Source organism: Aquarana catesbeiana, linkage group LG01 (assembly GCF_042186555.1).
Source record: "Aquarana catesbeiana isolate 2022-GZ linkage group LG01, ASM4218655v1, whole genome shotgun sequence".
In the NCBI taxonomy this organism is placed as follows: Eukaryota; Metazoa; Chordata; class Amphibia; order Anura; family Ranidae; genus Aquarana; species Aquarana catesbeiana.
This window is the reverse complement of record NC_133324.1, coordinates 228844645-228860271: the sequence shown is the minus strand read 5'-3', so window position 1 is coordinate 228860271 and position 15627 is coordinate 228844645. Positions and strand designations below refer to the sequence as shown.

At 45.2% G+C, this 15627-nt stretch overlaps 1 protein-coding gene across 2 annotated transcripts in view; it reads right to left on the bottom strand.

Annotated features, from left to right (window-relative positions):
• KSR2 (kinase suppressor of ras 2) overlaps positions 1-15627 on the bottom strand; it is a 707775-nt gene that overhangs the window by 521849 nt on the left and 170299 nt on the right. For both annotated transcript variants that reach the window (XM_073625662.1, XM_073625672.1), the window contains exon 3: positions 2792-2942. In XM_073625662.1, coding sequence (XP_073481763.1) covers positions 2792-2942 — 151 coding nt within the window. The remainder of the gene's footprint in view (positions 1-2791; positions 2943-15627) is intronic.

Here is a 15627-nt window from a genome sequence, read left to right as displayed (position 1 = left end):
GATACAGCAGCGGGAGCCATTGGCACAGCCAGTGAGGAAAGAGTGGGGGACAGGGCAAGCTGTTCTCTGTGTGTCTTATATGGACACACTGGGCTGGCTCGGGAGTGAGCATGCACGAGTGCCCCCATAGCAAGCAGCCTGCAATGGGGGCACTCGTAGGAGGGGGGAAGCCAAAAGTGCCAGCGGGGGACCCAAGAAGAGGAAGATCAGGGCTGCTCTGAGAAAAGCCACTGCACAGAGCAGGTAAGTATGACATGTTTGTTATTTTAAAGGAAGAAAAACAAATGTTTAGTATCACTTTAAAGAGGAGTTCCACCTGGGGAAAAAAAATTAAAAGTCAACAGCTACAAATACTGTAGCTGCTGACTTTTAATATAAGGACCCTTACCTGTCCAGGGAGCCCACGATGTTGGCACCCCAGATGAATTTCGGATTGACTCTCAGGTGCTGCTCTAAGTTCCTATGTTTACCGGTCTATAAAGGTGATTAGGGTATCAACAGAGGTGCAAAGAATGAAATAAAATACTTCCAAAGATTGCTTCCAAAGGAGAATTTCAGACTAGATAATACGGGATTTAGTTCATTGCTTGCTAGATAAACAGAAGCTGTACATCTCTAGGATGGTGTAGCCTGGAATGCAATTCCAGCTATTGCATAACTATTACAATGAAAAATATCTTTTACTTATCTTGGGCCTTACAGAAATGTTTTCTAGGATTTGTATTTCATACATACTAAGTCTGGTACAATAATTCTGCCCCTAACACATTGCAATAGTTTAAAAGGAATGTCCTATTTTGAACAACTTCATTATTTCTCATACCGCTCTCCAGAATCTTCTGGGCATTTCAGCAATCAGATTAGATGGTAACTAGACATGTACAGATAATAAAAATAAATGTTTTCATTTTAACAATATGCGTCCATAGACTTCTTGTTTGTGCTCATAACAAATACCTCTAGAGTTTGTCTTACACTGAGGGAATAAGAGCTTATCAGCCAAAATAATTCATCATAGCAAATGGGTTTGTATTTGTGATTTAAAGAACAGCAGCTAAGAACTTTAGACTTCCAGCTGCAGTCGAACTATGAACCCCTGCATGTCTGTCAACCTAAAAGTGTATAGGATTAGAAAGATAGCCATTGGGACAAGTTTATACTGCAGCTAGAGATCTACTGGTCACTAGTCTAATGTACCTGCAGGACCATAGACCATGCTCCCTTTGATACAATTATTACAATTTTTAAATGCTGAGGCTAGTTGTTGCCCTTTTGAACCTTGCTGCCCATGGCACTGGCTCAAGAGTGCCTTATGGTAAACACAGACCTGTGTAAAAGGGTACTTTTATGTGAAGAAAGTGAACAGCAACATGCATTTCTACTTGCTTGGTACCTCTGGGAGGTTATCCAAGTAATGATCCATGGTAGATTAAAAATGTAGAAGTTGAGCAGCCAAGGAAAAAAGCAGTACTGTCAAGAAGGAAAAAATTACCAATACACATGACTAGTGATTTTTACTAAAAGAGTAGAGGCTGTTCACTTAAGAAAGTGAATGCTCTGTGACAAGTTGGGGAATTTGTAGCTCATTGGTAGCGCCAAAGAGTGAGTTTACTCCACGTCAGAGGTACGTTTCAGGGCCTTTTCTGCTCACTTTTATTTAAAACAAAGCAAAAAGTTCACACTAAAATAGTTTTCCATGCAGGGGGTTCTCACAATCAGTGCAATAAAACATAGAATTAAGCCTCATGGTTCAAAACATAGAATTCAGCCTCATGGTTCTCTTTTTGCAGCTTCACTGGTCAGGCCTCACCATCAAACACACAGTCCCAGTGCTCGTGCACAAAACACTGTACCTTTGTCAGCTTGACTGTTTCTCCTGCAGCTCCCAGCTGCTACATCCTCGCAGGCTCGGGCCTTTGTCTGTCCTGACCTGGACAGTACAGTGCAATGTGCACCTCACAGTTCCCTTCACACACTGACCCACTCGTGAGGGTGGGGCCACTGAACCTCTAACTCTGTCTCTAACATAAGCCCAGCACACACCTGCATCATTAGTGTGCTTGCTTCCCAGAAAACCTGAACCAGACCGCCATTTTAAACAATGGCATGGGCTCAACCTGCCACAGCTCACTTAACATAGTATATTTACTATTTTTTACTTTGAATGTTCAACAGTGGCAACTAGTAGCTGCTGTACCTTCCATGACTATGTCCTCTTTGTGCACCCATAATTAGCTACCTCACTTTAGCCTTTATCAACCCGGGTTCTGTAAAACGGTTCTCCAGGGGTTGCTAGGGGTTCCTTGAGCAATGAAAAATGTCTGCCTCTCAATGATCACAATGACAACAATGTTATTTTTAGGTATCTGTAAGGGGGGAATCTCTCATTGATTACAAGTATATGAAGCATTCTTCCCAGTGACCATCATGCCAATGTACAGTGAGCAGTAGATATAGCAATTATTAGCAGGGGATCCCTGAGACCGGAAAGCTATTTCAAGGGTTACTCTGTGTTAAAAAAAAAGGTGAGAGAAAGGCTGTTATTCTGAGCTAGCAGTCATTTCAACTGCCTTAAATACAGAAAGTGCGCACATTTCAACATTTGCCATGTTCCCAACAGTCAAGAGCCCCTGTCACTCTGGTTCAGGGCTCATATGTTTAAATACAAGAAATTACAGGCATGCAATGTGGTAAATTTTCTGCTATACCTTAATCAGACTTTTTTGGTTTGTAGTAATTAGTTGCCGACAGAATAAACAGAACACACAATGTTTAGTTTAGGGTTTTATACCTGATTTGTGAACGCTGCGTAAACAAGAAAGGGAGGCATTTAACCGATCACACTCTTCGCTGCTAGCACCAAACTTTCCCAGTGTTTCGCAAACCTGCTCATCAGTCATATCTAACAGGTCTTCCAGAGATATCTGCCCAGGGTCAATTACCTGAAACGAAAAAAAAATTGTTGATATTAATCCCACTGTATGGCAAGGGCTTGTCCTGGTCATTTTATACATAGGCAACTAATATTTATCAGTGTTTTCAAAGGAAAAAGAACTACTGTCGATCCAAAGATGATGCTATTAGGCATTCTTAATGGTGTGCAGTTGAGTCGATATGTTTAGCTGTCTGTTTTCTATGCCATTTTTAATGCTCAAAGGGAGATTCTTCTTCACTAGAAATCTCCCAACTCTTCCACCCTGTCCTCTTGACATGCTACTATCAACATTTATTTTAACCCTTTGTACAAACTGACATACTGTATAATAGTAGAAACTGCTGGAAAGAATTCCACAAAATTTGGAATGCTTGGATTGCCGCATGGGGCCACTGATGGTCTTTTACATCTATGTACCAGGAATGTAATACTTCCTCCCCTCTGGTGGATCTACCTCTGGTAAGTTCTACATTTTTATCCTCTCTCCTCCCCCCACCTTTTTTTCCCCATTTGTTGTTCCTTCCAACTGCCTTATTCTCCTTCCTTCCTTCCTTCCTTCCTTCCTTCCTTCCTTCCTTCCTTCCTTCCTTCCTTCCTTCCTTCCTTGTCCCTCCCCTACTCCAGGTTGATATTGCGAGACTTGTACATGGTAAGAAGGAGGTTTGTCCTGTAAACTTTCTTGGAAATAAATTCTTATTACTTGTATACTTGCTGCAAATTAATGCTATAGGGATGACTCAGTAATGAATAGATGTTGCCGCACCTCTATTTTTCTAGCTTGTCTAACTTGTAACTTTTACCACCTCTTTACTCCCACTTTTGAGTTATGCCTACTTTGGAAAGTACTTTTGAACCTTTTGTCAATGCTAATAATGTACATTGTGTGCTGCAATTGTTTTGTTTCTACTGAACAAATCTATAGTGGTTCTAAAAATATTTGTATAATTTAATGCATTTTTTGACTTACGGTAAAAAAAAACATCTTGTAGCTGCCCCACCTTCTCCCTAAACACACACCTGAGTTCTCTATTGACCCAGTGCTGTGTCTGGCTGCAGCTCTTCTCTACAATCTTCCTGCTCTCACAGGCTACACTGAGAGTAGGGAGAGCCATTGGTTCCTGCTGCTGTCAAAATCCTGCGAGGAGGGAGCAGGGGGCATGGTGAAGCAGAGCTGTGTGTGTCTATGGGGTGTGTGTCTATGTGCGTCTCGGGAATGCGGCCGACGTGTGCCCCCATAGCAAACAACTTGCTAAGGGGGTACACGCAGGAGAGAAGAAGTGGACAGCACCAGTTAGCAGATGAGGTAAAAGACTGTTCTGTGAATACGTTTCACAAAGTAGGTAAGTGTGCCCTCTTTTTTCTTTTGATAAAAACTGACTTTACAACCACTTTAATAAAAAAACATATTACCTGTCAAAAACAATAAAAAAATAGCCACTGCCTTAAAGAACAGACACATTAGCATCTTTCCAAATGTTCTGTTTCTGTCCTGTTTTGTTTATTCGGCGCATTTGAGATTTTTCTACAAACATACTAATGTAGACATGACATTAATATAACAATTCTACTTTTACAGTAATAAGGGGTGTATATGAAATAATATATAGGTGAGGCTTGTGTTTTATCAGGGTCTCAGGTATGGGAGAAATGGGTACTAGTGCCATGTGCAGAATATGAGTGCAGTGTGCAAAACATAAGCAAAGCATACAAAACTAAGTACATATACAGTATATACAGAACTTAACATTTCTTTTGCATGCTAAATGTGCTTCAGTAGACATACGGGATCCACATGCATTTTTGAAAGATCTGTATTTAATTATCATATTTATTATGCATGTTAATATTGCTAATCTGTCTGTTAACATATAACTGCTTGTTATTAATGTTGCAGTAGTAAGTTTCAAAAGAATTTGTTGTTTATAGGTTCATCTTAACCAAAAAGATGAATAAATAAAAAACAGACTTTAACTATGTGTAGAATAATAATCCAGGAGATATGAATATAACATTAAACTTGTGCACAAATAAATATAAATACATTTTATACAGAAATTAACATAAAATAACTATAAGATAAATGCATTTAAGCATAATTCAAAGACTACCGGCTGAAAGAAAAATGCCTTTATAACAGAAGAAAAGAGGCAGTAATATGCTTACATTGAGGCTGCAATCCTCCGCAAGCCTTAGGCAACAAAGCAATGCAGTTCAGTATCCCTAAGGACATATCCCACGACAGTACGCTGGTGAATAATTAACTACTGCATAATTAACCACTCTAGAGGGACATATCAGCAACATATTCCTACATTAAATACCAGATACTTGGCGATGAACCTTTTTCAATAACGTTGTACATGAATGATCCTCAGAGGATAAATAATGCTGGAGCCTGAGTACTGTGCTAGTTACACTTACAGTAAATTACACATATTGCTGTGGGTGATTCGGAGTCTCTTTCTCTGTTTGGCATTTGTAATAAGCCTCAGCTAAGCCGGAAACCTGGTGGAGCTGAAGTAGGAAACAGGCCCAGAATCAAACTTTGCCTAGCAGGTGCTCAACTTCTCTCAGCATATTTTAAAAGCTCAACTGTGGGCAAATGGCTAAATATGCAGCTATAATCCATATATGGAAGCTGTTCTATCTGCCAAAAGATTTGTATATTTATCCAGTCATTCCGGATTTACACATCCAAGTCATATTCTCACTTTTCTCAACTGCAAGGATGAGAAAGAGGTTACATGACTCAGACGCTTAAGGTTGCCACCTTTTCTGGAAAAAAAAGTCCACACTTGTGATTTTTTTTTAATTAATTAGCACCAGGTCCCATTTTTACCAACCGGACTCAACTCAAACCATAACTGTTGTTGTTTGCATCCTGGCACCTCTTGGATAGACAAGTGCAGAACAGAAAAATTAATTTCATTTCATTTCGGAATTCATTTAGTGTCGTTTTGGAGTTTGTTTATTTTTGTATCATTTTCATTAAATTTCATTTCGTTTTCCTTTATAAGTTTTCTAATGAATTCAGAACAGTTATGCCGCGTACACACAATAGGACTTTCTGGCATACTTGGTCCGGCAGACTTTCCGACAGACTTTGTCCGCCAGGTCCGCCTATATAAGTCACAACGGAGCTCTCAGAGAGCATTCCAGCCAGAGAGAGAGTCGTGTCAACATCGGAAGAAGAGGAGAAGAGAAGAAGCCCAGAAGCCAGAAGTCCAGACCTCCGCTGGCAAAAGAGCGGCATTAAGACAGCAGAGGAGCCGGCAGAAGAACTGGAACACCGGGAGAAGAGGAACCGGAGGGACCCCCGAAGCCAGAAGAAGACCCCCCCGGAAGAAGACCCCCAGAAGAAGACCCCCCGGAAGAAGACCCCTGGAAGAAGACCCCCGGAGCAAGACCCCCCGGAGCAAGACCTCCCAGAGCTGTCTAATAAATTATTTCAAAAACCTGTGTAGTGTGTTTTATTATTGACACTTTTTCCCTAGGTAAATGGGTAGGGGTACCATGTACCCCATACTCATTCACATAGGGTGGGGGGCCCTCTTATTATAGGGGGCTCCCGGATTCCGATAAGCCCCCCGCCCGCAGACCCCAACAACCAACGGCCAGGGTTGTCAGGAAGAGGCCCTTGTCCTCATCAACATGGGGACAAGGTGCTTTGGGGGAGGGGGGGCCCGCAGGGCCCCCCCTCCCCCAAAGCACCCACCCCCCATGTTGAGGGCAGGCGGCCTGGTACGGTTCAGGAGGGGGGGGCACTCGCTCGTCCCCACCCCCTTTCCTGACCGGCCGGGCTGTGTGCTCGGATCGGGGTCTGGTATGGATCCTAGGGGGGACCCCTCGCCGTTTTTTCAGTGTAGGGGTTCCCTTTAAAATCCATACCAGACCTAAGGGCCTGGTATGCCCCGCGCTCGCCGCAATAGGAAAATTTGTTTTTCCTATTGCAGTGAGCACAAAATGCAATACCCGTTGGACCAGCATACAGACGAGCGGGCTTTCCGTCGGACCAGCACACAGACGAGCGGACTTTCCGTCAGAAACTGAGTCCGACGGAAAGATTTAAAACATGTTTCAAATCTAGGTCCGGAGGACTTTTGGGAAACAGTCCGCCGGAAAAGTCCGCCGCAGCCTACACAAGGTCGGATTGTCCGGCGGACCCCGTTACCAAGTATGCCGGAAAGTCCGCTCATGTGTACGCGGCATTAGAATTCGGATCGGTGGAAAAAAGATTGACCAATTCAAATTCTGTGTGAAGAATAGCTGGTTGTTAAGCAGTGGGCCGGGATGCCGGCCACCACGTCCTTAACAACCGATGACAACCGATGGCTTCCCCACTGACAGCTGAAATGTAAACAAAACAATGCTGGCAGTAGAATTTTTTTTTAAAAAACAGCGTGCCCCCCCCACCCCCAAGTCATACCATACATGGTATTGATTCTAAGGGAAACGCCAAAATATTAAAAAAAAAAAATGATGTGGGGTCCCCCCAAAATCCATACCAGACCCTTATCCGAGCACACAGCCTGGCAGGCAGGGAGGGAAGGGAGGGTGGAAGAGCGAGCGATCCCCCCTCCTGAGCCATACCAGGATACATGCCCTCAACATGGGGGGTGCTTTAGGGTGGGGGGCCCTCCCACCCCACCCCAAACCACCTTGTTCTCATGTTGATGGGGATAAGGGTCTCTTCTCCACAGCCCTGGGCTGTGGTTGGGGGAGTCTGCGAGCAGGGAGCTTATCAGATCCCGCCCCCCATGTACCCCTACCCATTCACCGAAAATGTGTAAAAAGTGAATAAAGACAGTACACGAGTTTTTGACAATTCCCTTAAAAAATAAAAAACAATGTCCCCCCCATGAAGATTGATCTCACGCCTCCTGCCACACCACCGAACCTGAAAAAAGGAATAAGAACTCTCCAGCCTCGTTGAATGCTCCCCCCCGGACTGCCTGCTCCTCCGTCTGACACTTCTGACCCCACCCCCTTGTGAGGTCACAGACCAGGGCATGCTGAGTCGAAGACATCACAAGGGGTTGGGGTCACCTGCTGACATCATCGGGTGACCCCTTAGCTATTTAAGAAATGTCAGACGGGGGAGCAGGCAGTCCGCAGGGAGCATTTGATGGGGCCAGAGGGTGTTTTGTTTTCTTTTTTTGGGGTTCAGCATTGCCACGGGCGCCGAGAGATAAATCAACATTGGGGACATTGTTTTTTTATTTATTTTTTTAATAAAGGACTTGTCAAAAACCATCTACAGTTTTTCTTTCTTTTTGACAATTTTATTGGTGAATGAGTAGGGGTACAATGTACTCCATACTCATTCACATGGGGAAGGGCCGGGATCTCGGGGCCCCCTTGTTAAAGGGGGCTTCCAGATTTCGATAAGCCCCCTGCCCGCAGACCCCCACAACCAGGATTGTCAGGAAGCGGCATGTGGCCTGGTATGGTTCAGGGGGGAGTGAACGCCCCCCTTTCCTGGTCTGCCAGGCTGCGTGCTCAGATAAAGGTCTGGAATGGATTTTAGGGGGCCCCACGCCATTTTTCTTTCATTTTGGCATGGAGTTCCCCTTAAAATCCATACCAGACCCAAAGAGCCTGATATGGACTAGGGTGGTGGGGCCCACTCCATTCCATTTTTATTTCTATTTTTTTTTTAAATAGCCGGGCCAGCACCTGCAACCATAAGTCAATTTAAATGTGATTTGACTTGTTTTCTTTTTTTCTTTAGAAATGTCATTTTAGCTGTCGCATGATCTATACATGCTACAGATGTGCCACTTTACAGACAGACTAAGGGGACCCCCCATGCACTATATTTAAAGGAATGTTTTATTTTTATTGTTTCACTTAAAGTTTTACTAATTAAAAAAAAAAAAAAATATGTTAAGCCCCGTACACACGATCGTACTTTCCGACGGGAAATGTTGGATGTGAGGTTGTGAGCGGTAAGTCTGACCGTGTGTATGCGACATCGGACAATTGTCGGACTTTCGACCAACAAATGTTGGCTAGCATGTTCTCAAATTTTTCGCCAACAAATGTGTGTTGTCGGACTTTCCGATCATGTGTACAAAAGTCCAAAGTACAAACATGCATGCTCGGAAGCAGAAGTGGTCTGTCTTGTAAACTAGCGTTTGTAATGGAGAATTAACATTCGTGACGTGGCAAATGATGAAATCTCCAAATGCAGCGCACAATTCTCTTCTTCTTTAATGGGATAATAATGAAGCTGCTTTGCTGGTGATACTGTGTCAGGTACTCACCAAGGCCGGACTGCTGAGAGCGGCTTCCCTAGCAACTAGGTGCACGATACCCCTGAAGGTGGCACAGAGGGTATCAGGCACTTGGAGGCATGGGTTCCCAGCAGGTGTGCAGGCCACAAAGGTATCTTCAGGTGCGTAGAACCCGTGTAGAATGGACTGGTTGCTGGACCGGTGAGAAGCCTGGCAGGGGCTCAAACACCTTGACCTGGAAACAGGAACTGGAGAAGGATCCACTGAGGCAGCTGAGGGTTAAACACAGGATTAGGCAAGAACAAGTCCTTAAAACAGGCCGAGGGTCAAACACCAGCTAATCGTTATAGCAAGTCCTTAAGGTAAGCCAGGGGGTCAAGCACGGAGGCCAGGCAGGAGCAAGTCCAAATAAGAGAAGCCAAGGGTCAAACACTGGAGAGGAGATAAGCTGAGGAGTCCTTAATCAAGCCAAGGGTCAAACACTGGAGAGAATTCAAGAGTAGTCAAAACGATCCGGGTCACTATAGGCAGGTACAGGTATGCAGAGAGTAAACAGGAACACTGGGAGCTGAGAAGACAAACCAGCAACAAGCACAAGGCATAGCTGCCTTTATATAGGCCCGCCAAGGGGACGTCCCGCTGTGCGCGCATGTGTTTGTGCACCCATGTGTGCTAATCTGTTTGGGTCAAGCGCTCGTACCCGCCGATCGTGTACATGTACGTGCTGATGTGCAACTCTACCGCGCAGGCGCACAGGGATGCGCCGATACTGACAGGCTCTGACTCTGCTATTCCTCTGACAGTGCCCCCCCCAAGGGGCAGCCTCCGGATGCCCAACCTGGGCAAGATTCCTTGTTGTCTCCTGTGGAAATTTTGTATCAAATGAGGAGGAAGGTTCCCAGGAGTTATCTTCTGGGGGGTATCCTTTCCATTTAACAAGATACTGGATCTGTCCCCCCCTTTTCCTACAGTCCGTTATAGACTCCACTTCGTGCTCCATTTCACCTTCAATTTCAATTGGTGGAGGTGGTGGTTGCGTTCTTCCAGAAAAAGGGCTGGGGGCCACTGGCTTCAGTAAAGATGCATGGAACACCGGATGTATTTTATAAGTTCCAGGAAGGGCTAATTCGAAAGCCACAGGGTTCACCACCTTCCTAATTTCAAAAGGGCCAATGAACCTTGGACCTAGTTTGCGGGATGGACAGGGCAATCTGAGATTAATAGCAGATAGCCTTACTTTGTCTCCAATCTTGAAACTTGGGTTAGGCCTTCTTCCTCTGTTATAGTATTTCTCGTAGCTATTTTGAGCCTTCTTCATGGTTTCCTGGATCTGCAAAAAATTGGTTTGGATAAAGTTTACCCGATCTTGTATTGCAGGAGTTGACACTTCAGGAATGGAATCTGGCAAAAAGGAGGGATGAAAACCGTAATTAGCCCAAAAAGGTGTTTGGTTAATGGCGGAATGAGTGGAATTGTAAGAAAATTCTGCACAAGGAAGGAGAGTGGACCAGTTATCTTGAGAACACGAGCAAAAGCAACGGAGATATTGTTCCAGGGTTTGATTTGTCCTTTCTGTTTGACCGTTGCTTTGCGGGTGGTATGCTGAGGAGAGGGAGGTCTTAATTTCAAGGGATTTGCAGAGATCCTTCCAGAATTTTGAGGTGAATTGGATTCCTCTGTCTGATACGATGTTGTGGGGAACACCATGAAGTCTCACGATTTCTTTGATAAAAATATTTGCTGTAGCTAGGGCAGAAGGGGTGCCCATCATGGGCAGAAAGTGCGCCATCTTTCAGAAGCAGTCAACCACCACTAAGATGGTAGTGAATTTTTCAGAGGGAGGTAGGTCCACAATGAAGTCCATAGAAACCTTTTTCCATGGACATTCAGGGACAGGCAAAGGTCTCAGGAGCCCCCAAGCCTTAGTGTTCGACCCTTTGTTACGTTGACACGTAGTACAGGATTGCACATAGTTTTTACAGTCCTGACTCCAACCCGGCTACCAGAAGGATCGATGAACCAATTCGGAGGTTTTCCGGATTCCAAAGTGCCCTGCCAACTTATGGTCATGGAAGGTCTGTAATACTTGAAGTCTTACTAGAGGGGGAACAAATAATTTATTTTGGGTCCACAGTAGGCCATCCCTCTTCCTTAAGGAGGGTACTTCGGGTTCTGTGCATTGGCTGGATGCTTCTTTAATGGCAGTTTCGAGATCAGGTTGGATAAGAAGGAAGTTATGTGAAGATAAGATGATCCCAGGCTCAGTTGCCTCATTGACTTCTGGAAACATTCAGGAGAGTGCATCCGCTTTTCCGTTCTTTGAACCAGGTCGGTAGGAGATGTGGAAATAGAACCTGGAGAAGAATAATGCCCATCGGGCTTGTCGAGCTCGGAGTCGCTTGGCCGTTCGGAGATACTCCAGGTTCCTATGGTCAGTAAAAATCATTATGGGTTGGGACACACCCTCCAGCAAGTACCTCCACTCCTCCAGAGCGAATTTTATGGCCAGCAGCTCCCGGTCATCAACGTCATAGTTCCTTTCAGGTGGGCTTAACTTATGAGAGGCAAAGGCAACTGGATGAAGAAGGGCCTTCGGGCCGCTCCGCTGGGACAAGATTGCACCTGTCGCTGATTCGGAGGCATCTACTTCCAGTACATATGATAAGGCTGGATCAGGGTGTTGTAGTATGGGAGCTGATGTAAAAAGACCTTTCAACTTATCAAAAGCTTCCTGGGCTTCCTGGGGCCATTGAAACTTGACTTGCTGGCGGGTGAGTCGAGTAATGGGGGAGATGATCGAAGAGAATCCTCTAATGAACCTGCGGTAAAAATTGGCAAAGCCAACGAACCGCTGGATTCCCTTCTTGTCTGAAGCAGCTGGCCACTCCTGGATGGCTTTAACCTTTTGTGGGTCCATTGCGACCCCTTCCGTGGAGATGATGAACCCAAGGAACTGGATGGTGGTTTTTTCAAACTCGCATTTCTCCCCCTTAGGAATAGGCCATGTTTCCTGAGAACTGAGAGTACCTTCTTTACATGGGTGCGGTGTACTTCTATTGTGGTGGAAAAAATAAAAATATCATCAATATATACAATCACAAAGTTATCTAGGTACTCACGGAAGATGTCGTTGACTAGGTGTTGGAACGTGGCCGGGGCATTACAGAGTTCAAAAGGCATCACTAGGTATTCAAAGTGCCCAAACCTGGATCTGAAGGCCTTTTTCCACTCATCCCCGGCACATATCCAAACAAGATTGTATGCTCCCCGTAGGTCTAGTTTGGTAAACACTTGGGCAGTTCTGAAGCGCTGGAACAGTTCAGAGATGAGAGGGAGCGGGTATTGGTTCTTAATAGTGATCTTATTGAGGTTCTCTATAGTCCACACAAGGCCTCAAAGATCCATCCTTTTTTTCAACAAAGAAGATACCCGCCCCAACTGGAGAAGAGGAAGGACAGTTGAATTTCTTTTCCAGGTTTTCATCAATATAGGAGCGGAGAGCTTCCAACTCAGTCTCAGACAGTGGGAATATGCGACTAAATGGGATCTCGGACCCAGGTAGAAGATCAATGGGGCAATCATAGGAGCGATGAGGTGGTAAACTGTCGGCCTTCTTTTTGTCGAAAATGTCCAGAAATTCATGGTATACTGCAGGGACATGCTGAAGATCGTCCGGTATTGGCTGTATGGCCAAGCAGGAAGCCGTTGTGCTGGTGGTAGGCACGAAGCAGTGTTGAGAACAGTTTATAGATGAGAAGAGAATTTCTTTCTTAGACCAACTGAATTGAGGGTCATGAGCTTGTAACCAGGGAAATCCCAGGATGAGAGAGAACATGGGTGAGCTGATAATGTCAAAGCAAAGAAATTCTTGATGGCCAGAGTCTGTGGAAGTGAGAATAGGTTTGGTTTCTTGAGTAATAAGTCCTGAACATGGTAGGGATCCATCAGCTAGATGTGTCCGTAGAGGTTGTTTTTTGTCTTGGAGGGGAATATGCAGGGTGTGAGCCAGAGATGCGTCCAGGAAACAACTGCATGCTCCGGAGTCAATGATGGCCAGCAGCCGAGCCTCCTCTTCCGCCACCTGTAATGAGACCGGAAGGACAAAGTGAGATTGGGTAGAGCCGGTAACTTGAAAGTTCATAGTATACTGTGGGTGGCACTTACTGGGTCTCACAGGGCAGTTGCATAGGAAATGACTGGCCTCCCCATAATAAAGGCAAAGGTTGACTTGGCGCCAGCGTAATCTTTCATCAGGGGTGAGCGGAGAGCGTACCAATCCCAACGGCGTGGGTTCACTGTCTGAGGAAGAGGAAGGTATTGCAGAGGGTGCAGGAACAGGAGGAACACGAGGTAGCATCCAGGTAGGTCGTGAGGACTGGAAGTGTTCAGAGCGACGTTCACGCAAGCGTCTGTCAAGCTTAACAGCTAGTTGTATCAACTCTTCCAGAGAAGTAGGAGTATCCATCCGAGCTAATTCATCCTTTAGGTTTTCTGACCCTGGCGGTACTGGTATTTAAGAGCGGCCTCATTCCAGTCGGTGTCCCCAGACCATTTCCGGAATTCAACGGTGTAGTCCTCCACTGGTCTTTTCCCCTGGGTCAGGGTGTGTAAGATGGACTCGGCTGTGGCTGTGCGTTGTGGGTTGTCATATAGCTGGGCCATGGCATTGAAAAAAGTTTCTACAGTATCCAAAAGGGAGCTCTTCTGCTCCAAGAGGTTATGGGCCCAAATGACAAACCCCACTTTTATAGCTTCGGAATAGAAAGTCCTGGGTCGAAGGGCCAAGTAAAGCTGACAGGCATTCTTAAAAGCTCTGAATTTCTTTCGAACTCCGGAAAACCGTTCTGGGGTGGGAACCCTAGGTTCAGGGATGGTCATCATTACTGGGTTGACTTGGCTTTGGGAGGACGAAGCCCAACAGGGTGAGGTTGAAGATGCTTCCGGGGGAGCCAAGGAAGTTGTCAGGTGTTGAAGGCGACCCTCAATTTGGAAGTAACCATCTTGCAGTCTCTGGACAGCCTGTGTAAGGGCTGTAACCTGCTGGCAGAGGGCCTCGAGGGGAGAGCCGGCTCTGTCGGTCTCTGACATGGCTGGTTTGTACTGTCAGGTACTCACCAAGGCCGGAATGCTGAGAGCGGCTTCCCTAGCAACTAGGTGCACGATACCCCTGAAGGTGGCACAGAGGGTATCAGGCACGGAGAGGCACAGGTTGCCAGCAGGTGTGCAGGCCACGAAGGTATCTTCAGGTGCGTAGAACCCGTGTAGAATGGACTGGTTGCTGGACCGATGAGAAACCTGGCAGGGGCTCAAACACTTTGACCTGGAAACAGGAACTGGAGAAGGATCCACTGAGGCAGCTGAGGGTTAAACACAGGATTAGGCAAGAACAAGTCCTTAAAACAGGCCGAGGGTCAAACACCAGCTAATCGTTATAGCAAGTCCTTAAGGTAAGCCAGGGGGTCAAGCACAGAGGTCAGGCAGGAGCAAGTCCAAATGAGAGAAGCCGAGGGTCAAACACTGGAGAGGAGATAAGCGGAGGAGTCCTTAATCAAGCCGAGGGTCAAACACTGGAGAGAATTTAAGAGTAGTCAAAACGATCCGGGTCACTATAGGCAGGTACAGGTAAGCAGAGAGTAAACAGGAACACTGGGAGCTGAGAAGACAAACCAGCAACAAGCACAAGGCATAGCTGTTTTTATATAGGCCCGCCAAGGGGACGTCCCGCTGTGCGCGCAAGTGTTCGTGCACCCACGTGTGCTAATCCATTCGGGTCACGCGCTCGTACCCGCCGATCGTGTACCCGTACGTGCTGATGTGCAACTCTACCGCGCATGCGCACAGGGATGCGCCGATACTGACAGGCTTTGACTCTGCTATTCCTCTGACATACTGATGGAGTTATTGCAAACAAATTTTCAAAGGCTTTTTTTTTTCTAGTGATCTCGAGAATAATATTATTATGTTTTTTTTTTTTATTTTATTTGGGCAAGTTACCATATTATCCCGTAGTTTTTAAGATCAAAGATATAACTATGTTGATGTCCCTTGTCAATTTTACATTGTATTTTTTTTAATGTAGCTGCCTACTCCCAAACTGTCATTTGAAGTAAAACACATAGCCGAGTATTATTCTACGCAATTTTTTTATTGTGAATTAAAAAAAGAAAACAAATAAAATTAGACATGCTATCTGCCAATAGAACTTAACCAAAAAGTGCATTCTATGCATCCAAAAATATAGAAAATATACCAAATCAAATCATTATTCAACCAAAAAAAATAATGTCAAAGCAATAACTCCAAGGCCAATAATAAATAACACATTATCTCCTCCGATTCTGCAACATGTCTGGTTGACGAACTGCTGTTCAGAAACTAACTGAAAAGCGCTAAATGAAAAATGCAAAAAGAAAAACGTGAATCAACACTCACCAAACTTCTACTAACACGAAATTA